This window comes from Pleurodeles waltl, chromosome 4_2, assembly GCF_031143425.1.
Source record: "Pleurodeles waltl isolate 20211129_DDA chromosome 4_2, aPleWal1.hap1.20221129, whole genome shotgun sequence".
Classification (NCBI taxonomy): Eukaryota; Metazoa; Chordata; class Amphibia; order Caudata; family Salamandridae; genus Pleurodeles; species Pleurodeles waltl.
This window is the reverse complement of record NC_090443.1, coordinates 1,027,343,409-1,027,359,663: the sequence shown is the minus strand read 5'-3', so window position 1 is coordinate 1,027,359,663 and position 16,255 is coordinate 1,027,343,409. Positions and strand designations below refer to the sequence as shown.

The 16,255-nt window shown below is 44.1% G+C and overlaps 1 protein-coding gene across 4 annotated transcripts in view; it reads right to left on the bottom strand.

Annotated features, from left to right (window-relative positions):
• PITPNM1 (phosphatidylinositol transfer protein membrane associated 1) overlaps positions 1-16,255 on the bottom strand; it is a 317,763-nt gene that overhangs the window by 13,844 nt on the left and 287,664 nt on the right. For all 4 annotated transcript variants that reach the window (XM_069232915.1, XM_069232914.1, XM_069232917.1 and 1 more), the window contains exons 22-23: positions 13,870-14,053; positions 13,379-13,507 (exon numbers count right to left, since the gene is read on the bottom strand). In XM_069232915.1, coding sequence (XP_069089016.1) covers positions 13,379-13,507; positions 13,870-14,053 — 313 coding nt within the window. The remainder of the gene's footprint in view (positions 1-13,378; positions 13,508-13,869; positions 14,054-16,255) is intronic.

The window sequence follows — 16,255 nt, the reverse complement described above, 5'->3', positions numbered from 1 at the left end:
TACCTAAATCTTGTAAGACTGGGAGTGGAAGCTGCCGAATTAGTGGAAGGTACGATGGGAGTAAACAGATTGGAGTCATACACTGAAGCAGAACTGAGATTTCTATGCCCCAAGATTACTAAAGAAGTGGGCAAGGTGCACCAGAGATTAGCAAACCTGGCAGACAAATACAATATTGACATTGAGAACACTAAACATTTGAAAAGAAATTATAGATTAGACTTTGATTCAAAAGATTTTGAGTACATGAGGTCTGCTGGAATGAAGGCGCATTTAAAAGAATTATTGCAAAGTGCGCAAATTTGGGGTGCATTAGAAAAATGGGAAGGCAGATGGGCAAAGAAGAGAGATAAGGAAAAGGGTGACACTCCAGGGTCAAGTCAAGCCAAAGCCTCACCCGATACAGAATCAGTAAAAATACTACCCATGAGAGATACAGCTGGTGGTATTTTAGTTCATGTACTGTGGTCCAGAGGAGACATCCTATCCTTTACTAATGATTATCCCAGATTGAGGGACAAACCGATCGAGTGGTATCAGCAAACAGATAGGTTTGTGAAACTTGCGAAGTGTCTCTGGGAAGACTTGAATACCTTGTTTGAGATCATTGTTCCGCCTGATTTGTGGCTTGAGTGTAAGAGAGGGGTAGATTGGCCGACGAAGGAACCGGCAAGGGATAAGGTGACCGGAGCACCCTCTGAAGAGGTGATGAAATATTAGCACAAGGTGATTGAGTTTTTGAAACAAAAGGTGTCGCCGAAGGTGACTGATTGGCAGAAGATTGACTGGACCTCACAAGAGGTTAAGGAATCAATACATGCTTACTATGAGAGGTTGCTGAAGGCATTCAAACACTACAGTGGTACTGAGACCATTGAGCCGAAGGACATGAACCATCTTGTGTTCAGATTCGTTGAAGGATTGAGACCAGAAGTTAGCCAGATGATTAAGAATCATTTGATTTGTTGGCAAGCGAAGCCAATTGATGAAGTGTTGCAGTATGCAAAATACTGTAGTGATGAGATTGAGCTGAAGCAGAAAAAGCTGAAAGAGAAAGTGATGGTGATGCAGATAAGGGCTGCGCAGGCAGGGATGCAGGGAAATGGAGTTCAACAGATGATACAGCAGCAACCGCAAATGAATGGTATGTTTCAGGCGCAGCCGAGGGGTCGAGGCCGAGGGTTCGTGAATCGCGGTCCAGACTTGAATACCGTTGTGGTTCAAAATGACATACAAGGGGTGAAAAATATGTCACCATGTCACGCGTGCGGGGGCGTGGGACACCGGAAACGGGAGTGCCCGAATGTGGTGCAGGATGGTGTTGTTCAGCAAAGCACTAATGTCGGTACATTGCAAAATGTGAGAGGTCCAAAATTGAGAAATCAAAACCCGAATTTCCAAAATAACCTGGTACAAATGCAAGGGGTACAGCCCATGCAGCAGATGCAAATACCGCGTTTTCAGCCAGCGCAAATGCAACAAGTACAACAGCAGGTTCCCATGGTACCTAGACAGCAAATGCAATTACCAATGGCTCCGATGGGACAGCAACAGGTGACACTTCCTCAACAGGTCACAGGTCAGGTAATGAGTCAAAATAATACAGTACAGCAATTCCCATTACGAGGTGAAAATGGCATGAACGAAGAATGGTCAGATGACAGCTCAGATAGCGAAGAATGTAGACTTGCAACGTCCCTAGAGGTAGATCAGAGGGGTCCCTATGTAGAAGGGAAGGTAATGGGTTACAAAGTTTCATTCCTGGTCGATACCAGAGCTACACACTCTACAGTCAGAAGTACAGAGGTCCCAAAACTACCACTTTCGGGGCGTACCATAAGGGTGGTCGGAGTAGCAAATCAGTATCTGACAAACCCGATTACAGACCCAGTACAGGTTGAGATCGGCAACTTCCAGGGGCTACATTGGTTTGTAGTCTGTGATTCAAGTCCAGTATCCTTACTGGGAAGGGACTTACTGTGCAAGACAAAATGTTCGATTACCTGTTCCAATGATGGAATCGAAGTACAGACAAATAGTGACGATGAAGGAGACGAAGGTCAGTTTTCAGAGGAAGAGACAGGGACGACAAATGAGGATTATCCTTTAATTACCTTGTTTCCGATGCTTACAATGATTGATCTACCTGTCGAGTTACAGGGAACAGTGACAGAGAGAGTGTGGGATCTGACAGGAAAGGAAGTGGGGCTAATAAAAGGTGTAGAACCAGTTAAAGTACAAGTGAAGCCAAATGCAGTGCTTCCCCAGGTGCCACAATTTCATATGGCACAAGATGTTCTTATTGAAGTGTCGCAGATAATTGCAGATTTTCTGAGACAGGGAGTCCTGAAGGAAGTTTTGAGCAGTCCATGTAATTCTCCAATAATGGGTTTGAAAAAGCCCTGTGGGAAAGTCCAAATTGTGCAGGATTTGAGAAAAATAAATGAGATTGTGGTAAAATGTTGCCCCATAGTGCCCAATCCAGCAGTGATTATGTTTCAGGTCCCGTGTGATGCCGAATGGTTCACCGTTATAGACTTGTCACAAGCCTTCTTTTCGATACCTCTTCATGAGGACAGCCAATTTTTGTTCAGTTTCAAATTCCTGGATAAGGTGTACAGTTGGTGCAGAATTCCTCAAGGGTTTTCTGAGTCACTGTCCATTTTCAATCAGATATTGAAAAAGGATTTGGAATCCTTAGTACTGCCTTTTAACTCGACCCTAGTACAGTACATCGATGATTTGCTGATTGCATCCAAAACAAGGGATAACTGTAAATATGATACCATTGCCTTACTGAATCATTTGGGAAAGAACGGACACGAGGTGTCACCTAAGAAGCTGCAATACTGCCAGAAAGAGGTAAAATACCTAGGGCATCTAATTGAAATAGGGTCCAGGAGAATATCGAAAGAAAGAATAACAGCCATACTGCAAATGAACCCTCCAACGACAAAAAGGGATGTCAGAATGTTTCTGGGAATGGTGGGCTACTGTCGCCAGTGGATACCCAACTTCTCGATCATCTCAAAACCTTTGATAAAACTGACAGGCAGAGAGATCAAGGATGAGCAATATACCATAGCTTTGTCCAAAGAAGAGCTTGAGTCATTCATGGAATTGAGAGAGTGCATGTGCAGGGCACCAGCGTTAGGTATGCCCGATTATACGAAGCCTTTTCTATTGTTTTGGCATGAACGTGATGCTTGTTCTTTGTCTGTCTTGACACAGGTCCATGGAGGTGCAAATCACCCTGTAGCATATTTTTCAGCTACCTTGGACCCCGTCGCAGCAGCATTACCGGGTTGTTTGCGCGCAGTTGCAGCAGTTGGTCAGAGCCTTACGCAGTGTGAAGGCATAGTCATGGGATACCCCCTAACAGTAATGGTTCCGCATTCAGTTGAAATTTTGTTGACTCAAACCAAAACTCAGCACATGACAAATGCTCGTCTCACTAAATATGAGACAATCATACTGGGGTCACCAAATGTTTTGCTGAAACGATGTACTATATTGAACCCAGCAACTTTACTTCCTGCTGAGAATTCTGAAATTAATAATGAGGAAGAATTTGAACATGATTGTCTTGAGGTAACGGAATTATGTACCAAACCACGACCAGATATTCAAGACACACAGCTGAAAGAAAATGACTGTATCATGTTTGTCGATGGGTCCTGTTTAAGAGATTCCGTCGGAACACTGAAAGCTGGTTACGCTGTATGTACCATAGCTGGTATAATTGAAGCTTCCTGGCTCGAGAAAGTGTTTTCCACACACGTGGCAGAATTAATTGCCCTTACTAAGGCATGCCACGCAGCTGTGAATCTGAGAGTCACTATCTATACTGACAGCAGATATGGATTCGGAATTGTACATGATTTTGGCCAACTGTGGTCGCAGAGAGGTTTCATGACCTCTTCTGGTTCTCCTGTGAAAAATGGTGAACAAATAAAGGATTTGTTACATGCAATTCAGTTACCTCTGGAAATTGCCGTGGTGAAATGCAATGCTCACGTTAAGTCACAAGACTTTGTGTCCATGGGAAACGGTTATGCAGATCAAGTCGCAAGGTTTTGCGCATTGAACTATATATCGTTCAAGGAACAGTGGGAATTATTACCGCAAACTGAAAATGACACGTTTGAACCTTGCATTAAGGGTGGTCGATACCCTAGATGAGTTAAAAACATTGCAGGGTCGTGCTAGCAAAGAGGAAAAACTATCCTGGCAAAGAATGCAATGTGTACAGAGGACTGATGATTTGTGGGTCTCAGAGGAGGGAAAATTAGTCTTACCAAACAGCCTGCTGTCCCAGTTTGCCAGACTATACCACGGACAGGCTCACCTTGGGAGAGATGCAATGATCAGGTCATTTAAAATCGATTGGTTCAACCCAAAGTTCAGACATGCCGCAGAGGTTACCTGTCACAGGTTCATCATCTGTCAACACAAGAATGCTGGAAAAGGGACTATGGTAACTTTGAGCCACATTGGGAGAGCTGGTGGTCCGTTCAGCAAAATGCAAATGGACTTCATTGAGATGCCTGTTTGTGGAGGACTGAAGTACGTGTTGGTGATCGTGTGTGTTTTCAGTCACTGGATTGAAGCCTACTCCACTTGTAGAAATTACAGTCTCACAGTTGCAAAGCTGCTGCTTAGGGAACTAATACCAAGGTTCGGGTTTCCAGTCTCTATAGAGTCAGATAGGGGAAGACACTTTGACAATGAGGTGATTAAACTCCTGTGTGCCGCACTAGACATTGAACAAAAGCTGCACTGTAGCTACTGCCCTGAAGCATCAGGACTAGTAGAGCAAATGAATGGTACTCTGAAATCAAGAATGGCAAAGATGTGCCCAGCTACAAATATGAAAAGAGGCTAACACATTGCCACCGATTGGAGATCCAGGTCACACCCTACAAGCCGGTGACTGGGTGGTTGTCAAGAAGCATGTGAGAAAGTCGTGTTTGGAACCACGTTGGAAAGGGCCATATCAAGTAATCTTGACAACAACCACTGCCGTGAAATGTGCAGGCGTTCCAAATTGGATACATGCCAGTCACACAAAGAAGGTAACGTGTCCAAATGACGAGGAACTTGAAGTTTCCGGCACAACAGTTCCAGGAAGAGAAGTCTCAGGGCCAGAAAACAGCCAAGAAGGAACTGAGACTGCAGGAGAGCCCACTGAGGACAGCCTCGTCCCTCAAACAGTGAATGAGTTCGAGAGAGGTGACAGAGTGCCTATCTCAGTAAAGGCGGCAGGAGAACTAAGTCAAGGAGAGGTTCTCCCAGAAGTAGACGGATACGGGTTAGAACTTGAACCCATTACAGATCAAGAAAAAGAAGGGGAAATAATAGAAAGAGATCAGGGTGTGCCAGCATCCCCTGAGCCAGTTGCAGGTCCATCAAGTGAAAACACCATATCACAAGAGGAGGGTGCTGTCCAGCGTCCTGAAAAGACATATCGGAAGAAGACGCATAAGGGTGATAACTGGCCAGAGAAACCACTTTTAAGGATAAGAAGTATACCAAATGAAACAATAATAGAAAGTGATACATCCCGAGTGGAAGACCTAAGTGAAGGAGAACAGCAAGGTGAACAGCAAGGTGAACGAAGGTTGAAAAGAAAGAGAGTCGCAAACAGAAGATATACAGGTCCTGAATGGGCGTATGCTACAACATCTGAATGGCAACAAGAATTCCTAGCATTCTGTTTTGATCGAGAAGTACCAGGCCAATACTACGGTACCTGAACTAATTCAAAGGAAAGACTTGGGTAAAAATCAAAATTGAAAAACTGAGGAAAGAGACTTATAAATTACCGAATGTGACATTAGAACCATATTCGACTTTGAGAAACCCGATTACGACAAGCTGCTAACCTGATTTGACAAAAGGGGTCCTGGAGCGAGTGAAAATGCTGTAAATACACGCAGAGAGCAAGAGAAAAAGAGTTCTATATCACTCTCAAGTTGATTGTTATTCTGCTATCTGATTCTATGCAGACATGGCTTATAATAGAGGTAGTAACAAGGGAAGTAAGGTGTGTGGTTGGTTAAGCCTTATAATAGGTATTGTGTGTGCAATAATAATTGTGGGAATGATTATTGGAATGCCGTGGTTGGAGAAAAAGACTATTAACGCTACTTCAAAACCTGAAACTACAACACTAACACAGTGGGAAAGATTTGAGCAGGATGCAAGACACTTGCATGAGGGAACTAATTCAAAGGGGGAACTTTCTACTAACGTCTTCTATCGCTTGCTGAATGAGTATGTGGAGACCATGGATGCGAAAGACTGTTATGTGTGTACCAAGATTCCTTCATCTGTGCAAGAAGGGGTTACCTACCATAGCCTTCCTCTAACTTACGGGATTAGCTGTAGCTTGCTACAAACCAGATTCTATAATCAAGAACATGAACAGTACTTTTATTCAAATCTGGATGTTGTGTTTTCCTTTGTACCTGTGATTGAATTCCTGAACAAGCTAGCTAAGGAACATGATATAAAAATAGTTAGAGGATTCTTTGAGCCGATGCTTACATTTGGAACTGCTTATGCACATTGCAACAATCTGACTTGCTTACTATCACCTGTAGAGAAAAGCTTTTTACATCACACTGATGATAGACGCAAAGCATTGAAAGAAAGATTAGAAAAAGGGCTAGAGAAATGCACATATGCAAATGATTATGCTTACACCGCAATCAAAACACAAGGCAAACTAGCTATAGATGCATTACATGTAGGTAGGCTTTGTATATATAAAGGCCAAAATCTGAGCAGGACAATTTGTTTGTGGGAACGAGTGAATGCAGACATGTGTTTTTGTTTCAGAGTAAGTGGACATTTATGCTGAATGGACAGGATCCAGTGATCCCTGGGATCTATACATCTGTGGACTTAATGCTTATTACCGTCTCCCTAGGGGATGGTATGGGACATGTTACTTGGGAATAGTTTTCCCAAAGATTAATCAGATTGATGACTTAAAACAGATACCTAAAACGTCTGAATTACAACATTCTAGGCAAAAACAAGAATCAGTGGCTGCTGTCATTGGTGATATATTTGGAGCTATAATCCCTTCAGTAGGGGTTATCTTGAATTCTATGAAGATTCAAAAGTTGTCTACTATTGTGGATAACATGCTGACAAATTTTACAGGGGCTATACTCCTGATGGATACTGAACTTGCTGCAGAAAGAGCTATGACTCTTCAAAACCGGCTTGCTTTAGACATTCTTTTAGCAAAGAGTGGAGGGGTCTGCAAGATGCTCAACGAGCGCCATTGTTGCTCGTTCATTCCGGATAATAGTAAAAAGATTAGAGGTATGCTTACTAACTTAACTAAAGATAGTGCAGATTTGAAGGAACCTGGAGTTTGAGAGAAATTTGGAAAAGGAATTGCCAGAGTAGGGAGCTGATTTACCAACATTTGGAATGGGGTACTTGCAAAAATACTAATGGGTCTATTAATTGTTCTGGCCTGTCTATTAGGATTATGGGGGGCATGCAAAATCAATGATAAAATTAAGAGAAATTGGACCAAAAGAACCAGAAGAAATGAAGAAAGTGAAAGAGAGAAAATGTTCAATGAAATTTGGGAGAGTTCACATAAGGGACAAGATGTTGAAATGCGCATTATGCATAAAGTGAAAAATTAAAATGAAAGGTTAAAGGGAAAGGTTTGTGTGATGACGAGTGTCATCAGAGGAGGGACTGAGAGAGCGTAGCTTACATAACCTATATTAAAATGAAATGCTTATATCAATGTGTAACGATGCTGCATAGAAAACAATAATAATAACGATTTTTCTTAAATGTGCACCTGAATTATGATTACAGTAAATGGCCACCAATGTATACGCAAACTAATAATGATGAATAAAATGTTTATGTTATGTTTAATTAAGCTTATATTAACATTTATGTTACTGCATTTATATTGAAAATCTTTATAGGCCTTAAGTTAGCATGAGCTGTGGGTTTTAGCTGCCCAGCTCTCATATTAAATGCATTTTTCTGTTTTTCCAGTGTGCTGACTCGCAAAGGGCCATGACCCTGCAAATGTTCTTTTTCTTCAACTTGGAAGACGAATTTATCTATGTCGATTCCGTTCCCAAGCGCATATTCGGTGCCTTGGTTTAAGAGTTATGTACAAATTGAAACAAATGTAGATTAATGTAATGTACAAGGTCATTTAGACCGATGGACAATGGATCTGCTGACCCAAAAGACGTGCCAAAGAGTGAAGTAACACCGGACGTGCCACCTCCGAAGACGTCAATTACGAAGACCAATCAAAGAAACGTGAATAAATGTGGGGTGACAATTGGGACTACCTAATGCTAAGTTTGATAGGTTAAAGATAGTGGGGTATAGTAAATGCCCAATAGAATTTTGGGGGAATGTACTACGGAAAAAGGATAAAAACCCATGTCACAGAAGGGCCGTTAGAACTAGGTAGGGAATGCTATTGATTTTATCCAGAAACTCTGTCACTCTGTTTGGTGACTTTGAGACTTATTAAAACCATCCTCACCCATAGACTGCCCATTTTACACCTCTCCTCCTTATGAGGGAAGTGTCCCCTATGCCCTTTAGTTGAGCTTAGACTGATGGCGTTTTGACTGATGTCCTGAAGACGAAGACGGATCCTGTGTGCTGACCTAATCCTTGGAGGGTAATTATGACAATGCAATTTGTAATTTGTCTATTTGCTTTTCCTTTCTAGGTACCAACTGCTTAATTTTGATAGAGACCATAGTCAGATGTTTTCCAAATTGGTGTTCTAAATTATTTTGCATGAAGCCCAACATGCTAATGCTAATCAGTGTTTAGGACAGGGGTTCACTTAAACAGACGCAAACAGACAAACAACTGACTTTATGCTATGTTGAATTGACGTGTTTTAAGCACTCTGCTATCTAGATCTATGTTTACGCCATGTTATGTCTTAATATTTGTGATTTTCGCGTTAATGAAATCCTATCACAGTTGCCACATCGTGACTATGCTATTATGCTTCTTGGTATTGAGATTAACCCTTTTGCTCGTAGATTGTAACTAATAGGGAATAAAATTCATAAAATTCTATTAAAGGTGTGGTTATTCATGGCTGAAAGGTCATGGTTGCGTCGTCAATTTTGATTAATGTCTATGACTAAAGTAAAGTGTATTGTTGTGATAAATATTGATGACATTATTGATATATTGATTGACATATTGATCAGTTATCTCGTCCTACGGTGTCTCTCAACTGGGTCACAAGATTCATTGGCCTAAAACGAGTCCTAATGTATAATAAATTAACATAAAAAGGACTCGTTAACAACCCCATTTCTAACACCTCCCAACAAAAGGGAGCATGGCCCCACACTTACCAGTCTGTTATTATAACGAAGGGTGGAAATATTGTCCATAGAATATGTATTTTGCTGCATGAGATGTGAGAAATGCCTTCATTGCAACTCAGGCACTAATGCTCCAAGTTGTATTTTTTCTAGATGGGCACCCCAGCCAACTGAGGAGGCGTCTGATAGCATGGTAACCTAAGCCTTTTGGAGGGCTGAAAGGACAACCCACCAAAAGTTTGGAAGGGTCCACCCAGCATGCAATTATCGACGAACAGAGTGGGAGATCTCCACATGAGCCGCTAGTTTCTCTTGATGCTGAAGCCACTCATTTCATACACCACTGGAGGACCATTACTCACCATCTGGCACCAACAGGGTGCATGAGGCCAGATGCAAGACCTGCAGACCAGACATTCGAGTCTGAATGAAATCCTCAGACTCATCTCCTAAATATCCACAATCTTCTGAGGAGGAGCCTTTATGCCAGGCGTGTTCAGTACCACCTAGATGAAAGTTGGCTTCTGCATGGGAGAGGTGTGGGGCATTTGGGCATGGATGATTATGCCTAAACTTACTTTTGAAAGTTGCATTATGCACGAAACAACCGTGAACTTGTAGTGCTGGGATCCTACAGTGAACCTCTGCTAACCTGGCAAGGAAGAATTGGAAGATGGAAATGAGCATCATATAAAATCCAAGGACGAGTCAGTATCCTCCATTCAGAGTCAGTAAGACAAGACCCTGGGTACAGTATAATAAACTTACCCTGACAAATAAATAATTTCAGAAGGAGGAGCACCAGGAGGGGTCTCACACCTCTGTCCTCTGTAGGGCCCAAAAGACAAATGGAAGAGAATTCTGGGCCTCTTTCTTCCAGAGCCACTGCCTCAATGACCCCTTTGTTCAGTAGGCCAAGCAGTCTCCCTCCAGATGATAAACTCGATGATCCAGTAATCCACTGTGGTCGCTTTCCAGTTGGCAGAAAAAAGTGAGCTTTTCCCCTTATGGAAGATGATGATGGGATCATCAGAGAGGTTTTGGGACACAGAGCCAACAGAGGATGTCAGAGACTATGGTGGTCATTCCGAACCTGGCGGTTCCAAACCGCCAGGGCCGGGGACCACGGAAGCACCGCCCTGGCCCAGGGAATCCTCCATGCCATGGGGATTCCGACCCCCTTCCCGCCACCCTGTTCCTGGCGGTTTTTACCGCCAGGAACAGGATGGCGGGAACGGGTGTCGTGGGGCCCCTGGGGGCCCCTGCACTGCCCATGCCACTGGCATGGGCAGTGCAGGGGCCCCCTAACAGGGCCCCACAAAGATTTTCACTGTCTGCTGAGCAGACAGTGAAAATCACGACGGGTGCCACTGCACCCGTCGCACCCCTGCAACTCCGCCGGCTCCATTCGGAGCCGGCTTCATTGTTGCAGGGGCTTTCCCGCTGGGCCGGCGGGCGCCCTTTTGGCGGTCGCCCGCCGGCCCAGCGGGAAAGTCGAAATGACCCCCGCGGTCTTTTGACCGCGGTGCGGTCTTTACACGGGGTTACTTTGGCGGGTGGCCTCAGCCACCCGCCAAAGTTAGAATGACCCCCTATATGTTGCTCCCACTGCCGTTGGTGTCGTCTAGACCCACCCCAGCCCAGGAAGGAGCAACTGCTGGGCTGTCTAGAAAGGCTAAGGTTGTTGTTTCTCGTGACTGTACTGCCCTAGAGTGGTCAGGCTACTTTCTGTATTGTTGGTGGAATGTCGTGGGGTGGCTAGGCCCAGCCCTCGAGCCATAGCTATACTGCTCATTAAGTGCCCTAGCGAGGAGTCCACCTCAGCATTGCAGTGCATCAATAATTCTTTCTACGCTTGGACACCTCAGGAGAATCTCGGGGAACGCATTTGAACATGCTGATGCAGTGTGACTACATTGTCCATGGACATGGCAACAGAACTGCTAGACATGTTCGGATGCATCCAATCTGTCAGTGACCAGGTCTCTAAGCATTTTGTGCATGTGGTCTGGCAAGCTTATCATTGCACCTTTTACCTGTTCCCACAAGGCAGGAATATATTGGCCCAAGAAGAAAGTTGTAATAACAGAGCAGAATGCCAGGCTGAAGAACTAAAGACTTTATGAGCCATAGTGTTAAGTTTCTTTGACTTTCTATATGGCAATAGTCACTGAGAGGGCTTCGAAATTCAAGCTTATTGTCTCTTTCAAGTGGGCAGTAGGGAGGTGCTGTGTCCAGAGAACATCATTAAAGTTCAACTTAAGTTCACACTAACAATTTCATCCATTGTCGACGGCTTCCTGAGCAGAGGTGTAGACAGCGCCGTGAGCAGTGTCTCTATGAGCACAAAGAGGGGCTCCCACTGATGGAGGGCAGCACCTTAGCCTGCCTTCACATCCCAGGCACCACAGCTCGGGGTGGTTCGATGTCAAGAGGGTTGTGTGTGCGCACCACCAGAGTCACCAAGCCCACATGAATGTGTTCTCCCATCGGTGAGACTCAAAGGGTGCAGGAGGCCTCCTGGACAAATTTAGCAGAGCAAACTGGAAGGTCTCATCCCGCATGGGGCCAGAAATAAACTTAGGTGCATGGAGACGCCAAAACCGCAGGCCGCGGCATCTTATTCTGATCCCAGGCACCATATGCATTGGTCATGTGGATCCAAAAGGGATCTCTTCTTGCAGCACCTGCAGCAAGGCTTGAAGCCTGACACTTTTTGATGAGATAGTTGACTTAGTCACTGCTTAGGTGCTGAGGAATTTCATTGGTCAGTCAATCAGAGAGCGCTCCTGACCAGAGCCAATGAGGTGCAGAAAATGTGACCTGACAACGGCGCACCAGTTGGCATCCTGGAGGAGGCTGCATGGCACCCGCTATTGGCGCTGGAGAGATATTGCTGGGGAAAAGAGTTTCCGGATCAGTCTGAAACCTGAGGTGTGGATTCTTTGGCAAGACATATTCGTAAGAAAAGGACGTGTCTGAAATTCTTCAATGAGTAAAACGTGTTTTTCCCTGAATTTGTGCTTGGCCATTTACAAAGTACTGCTGGATCAGAACAAAAAGGTTAACAGGGGTCACACACACATTCTAACTAGTGCAGGATGCAGTAATTCCAAGAACTGCCACATGATGCCTAAAAGATGTGCTAGGGATACAAATCAAAATGTAATTTAGCCTACCTAGGAGTACTATGATATACGACAGACGAGAGAGAGTTATCAAATTTGACGCCCAGGTTAACTATTCTCTCCTGAGGGCCCAGGAGAGGGGTGTCCTTCGGCCACAGGGTCTGCCATGTGTCTGGCCCGTTAGAACCAAAGAATAGTATTTCAGTGATGTCTGCACTGCATTTAAGTTGGTGGTTGGTCATCCAATGAAAGACAGACAAGAGGCATTTTTTGATGGACACTCCCGAAATCTACCCTTCCTTTCCGCAAGAAACCAGCAGCTTAGTGTCATCGGCATATGAAATCACCTTGGCCCCTAAGGCCTCAGCTACCTGGGCTAGGACATTGAGGTACACCTTAAATAATGTGGGGCTACAACTTTCTCCAGTACCTTAGACAAGGCCAGTAATAAAGATATTGGCCTACAGTTTCATTGCTCAATGGGGTCAGCCGGGATTATTATTATTTTTTTAGTAAACTTTAATTCTGTATGCTTTATTCTGTATTCTGCTTGAGACATACATAGATCTTCAACTGCACCAATTAGTTATTCTGATACAGTACTTCCTGGGTTTCCTCAATGCCACTCATTTCTAAAGAAATGCAGCAAAGCTGTCCCAGATGGCTGGGATCTGTAAATGCACCCCCTGAAGCTTAACTGACAATCTGTACATGTGACTGACTCACCCCAGTCATGCAGCCTTTCAGAAACATTGAATTTTTTGAAAGCCTGGGAAGGGAGTCCCTGTCTCACCAAAATCTCCTGATTCCAGATACAGCTGCCTCTGGTCCCCTCCACATCCTGCATTTCCACATAGAGGGAACCCACTCAAGCAAAGTTGGACTCACCTGACACTGGTTCTGGAATTTTTTCACCACGCGGCCCACGATGTAGATCTGTGCCGGCAGAAGTCCCAGCGCTGTGTACATGGCGATATCTTTAGTGGAGCCATATCCGGCCACGATGCTCAAACCCACCTGTAACAAAGGGAGCCCATTTCAGTGCAAACAACTTGTCCAAGTGTGTCCAGTGGGCAGGTATATTTTACCGCTTGTGGGATATTCAGGATTTTCAATGGGACTCGTAGATCCTCAACACTAGAAGATAATGTTGTAGACAGAGGCCATGAGATGAGTTGGCGTGTAGCAGGGATGAGGTCTAACAATTGTTCAATCTACTTCTAGCCACCCATGATGGGTGGTGGAAGGCCTGCACTGGGGCTGAAAGTACTTGGCTCGGTCTCAGAAAGCTTCTGTGTGTTTGTGGAGGTCTTGCATGAGCCCATGGGTATAGCCTTCGCTTGTGCACCTCAAAGCCTGACGCTAATTTGCATTCCTACCTCTTGCACCAGGCTCTGGAGAAAGACAGCCTTCTGTCGCAGAGGATCATGGGTCAGACCGTCGCAGAATGACACAATGCCATGGGGAAAGTTGTGCTGCGAAAGCCAGGCCACCACCCGGTATTTCTGCATGTCTGGCCGCCCGGTGACATACACAATCATGAAGCCGGAGTCCTGCCAGTGCCTGGGGGAAACAAAAGGTGAGGAAGTGGTGTCAGAACAAGAGCAATGGAAAGAGAAGAGGAGCAAGGAAACAGAGAGAGAGCACTGGGGGAGCATAGAGAAAACACATAGGTGATAGATAGGAGATATCAATGGAGGAGAGTGAGGGAACGCAGATAGATGAGGAAGAGCGGATGTGGAGTTAAAGTAAATGGACTAGAGAGAAGTGAGAGTGGTGGATGTGGGATTTCAGTTGAAGCAGAAGAAAGGAAAATTAAGTGGGAGAAATGTAGAAGGCAATGAACATGAGATACATGAAGGAAAGGTGAGGGGGAGAAAAAGTGTGGAAGGAAATGTAGACATTTAGTAAGATGTGGAAACTGAGTGGAGGAGAAGAAAGGGAAAAGTGAGGAAGTTAAGAAGAAAATGATACAGAGATACAGTAAGATAAAAAGAGCAGGGATGGAGCATAAATAAAGGAGAAAGGAAAAAGTAAGGGAGTGAAGGATGGCAACACCAAGGGAGAACAAGGAACCTTGGAGACATAAAAAACAAGAGCACTAAAGAGAAACACCATTGTACCAATGCTTACACCCATACTGCAATTTGAATCATCTGAACTGAAATAAACATCTACCCTTGATTCATCTCCAGTTTTTATAGAAATTGTCGATAGTAACATTAAGGCATAACCTTTACCAAACAGAACGAGACTTGTCTCTAATGCTATGCTGTTTCTATTTGCAGAGCAGGGATTTGGATGAGGTCATCAGTGTGGTAAGAGTTGTATGGTGCACACTTGAAGTTTTAGGTGCAAGTAAACGTAATTAAAGCAAGGGAGAGACTTAGTGCAGCTACTGAGAGTTACTGCCATACGTTTCAGATAGGTTGTGCCTTACTTCAAAGGCCTGTTACAAAAATATGTGAGAAAAACTAAAGCTTCCCCTTACAAGACATTATTTACCTGTGGATGCCTGTGTATGTGCTGATGTTTTAGAGTTATCATGTAGCGTTGAAGACCATTTCAATAAAAAACGAGATTTATAAAAGGTGCAGATATTTATTTCCAAAAGTTCAGTGAAAATTCTGAAACAGTTATTGTTGTAGAATTATAATATGTGTGTGACTCACAGACTATTCAAGTTACAGTCCAGCTGTAAGCATTATTAAATGGTGTACACCAGTCTGCTCAAGTCAGGAAACAAGGAGTACGAGGTGATCTAAATATACAGCACCAGAGACATGGAGGGAACAGGAGGACGGAGAAAAAGAAAAAGTGAATGTAAGTTAATCTGGGTAATGTAGAGAGATTGTTGGGGAAGGAACCTAGAAGAAAAAGTGTGGAGGGGGAGGAATGAAGGTGAGGAAAAGTCAATATTGTGGGAAATAAAGTGAGGAAAGTTGGGGAAAGGGTTTAAGGTCAAAGGGGAAAGAGAAAAATGAGGCAGAAATGTCAACGGAAGTGGAAAGTTGCAGGTTGATCTGTCAAGTGAGGCTGAGAAAAAGGGAGCGGGGGGGGGTCTCAAAACTTGTTTCTCCCTTTTTTATTTCTCTGTTAATTCCTATTGGAATTTTGTGAAGCAGAACAGACAAAAGCTCAAGAGAATTACACCAAATTCGGTAGAAAGTTAGAGCTTAAAGTGTGATTTATTTGGTGTGAATTTGTTCAGCCTTTTTCAAGAAATCAGCATTTAAACTATAATCATATCTGGGGGCAGTCAGTCCTGTAGGATTGCCGCAGTACGCCTGCACTACCGCAAATTTGAAAAATAAAGAATTCTTATTGGCCGGGAGGGCTTTCTTCCACCCCCTGCCCCCCACTGGCCACTCCGATCCTGCAGGACAAGTACCAGTTCCACAAAACCAAGCTATCTGACTGGCTGGCTGCAACATGAAGAGAAATTTTGCAGCCACCATTTTGGGACTCAGTCCCCAAGTCCTGAGTTAAGACAAAAATAAGACATAAGGGGGCCGGGTAGAAGTACCCTGATCCCATTAACTGCTGGGCCGAAAGAAACCCATGCACGCTGTGGGTCCCGCGGTACTCCTGTGGGACCCAGAGCGGGACCACATGTGGAATTGCACGACTTCTGAGAGAGGCGTGATACCTGGGTGACGCAAGCTTCAACAAGTGAAGCGTGCACTGTACCCCATGTGCTTCAGCTGCTCTACTGAGGTACACATTAAAATTACTTTAAAAATTAAACAGGAAAAAGGTGGGGTG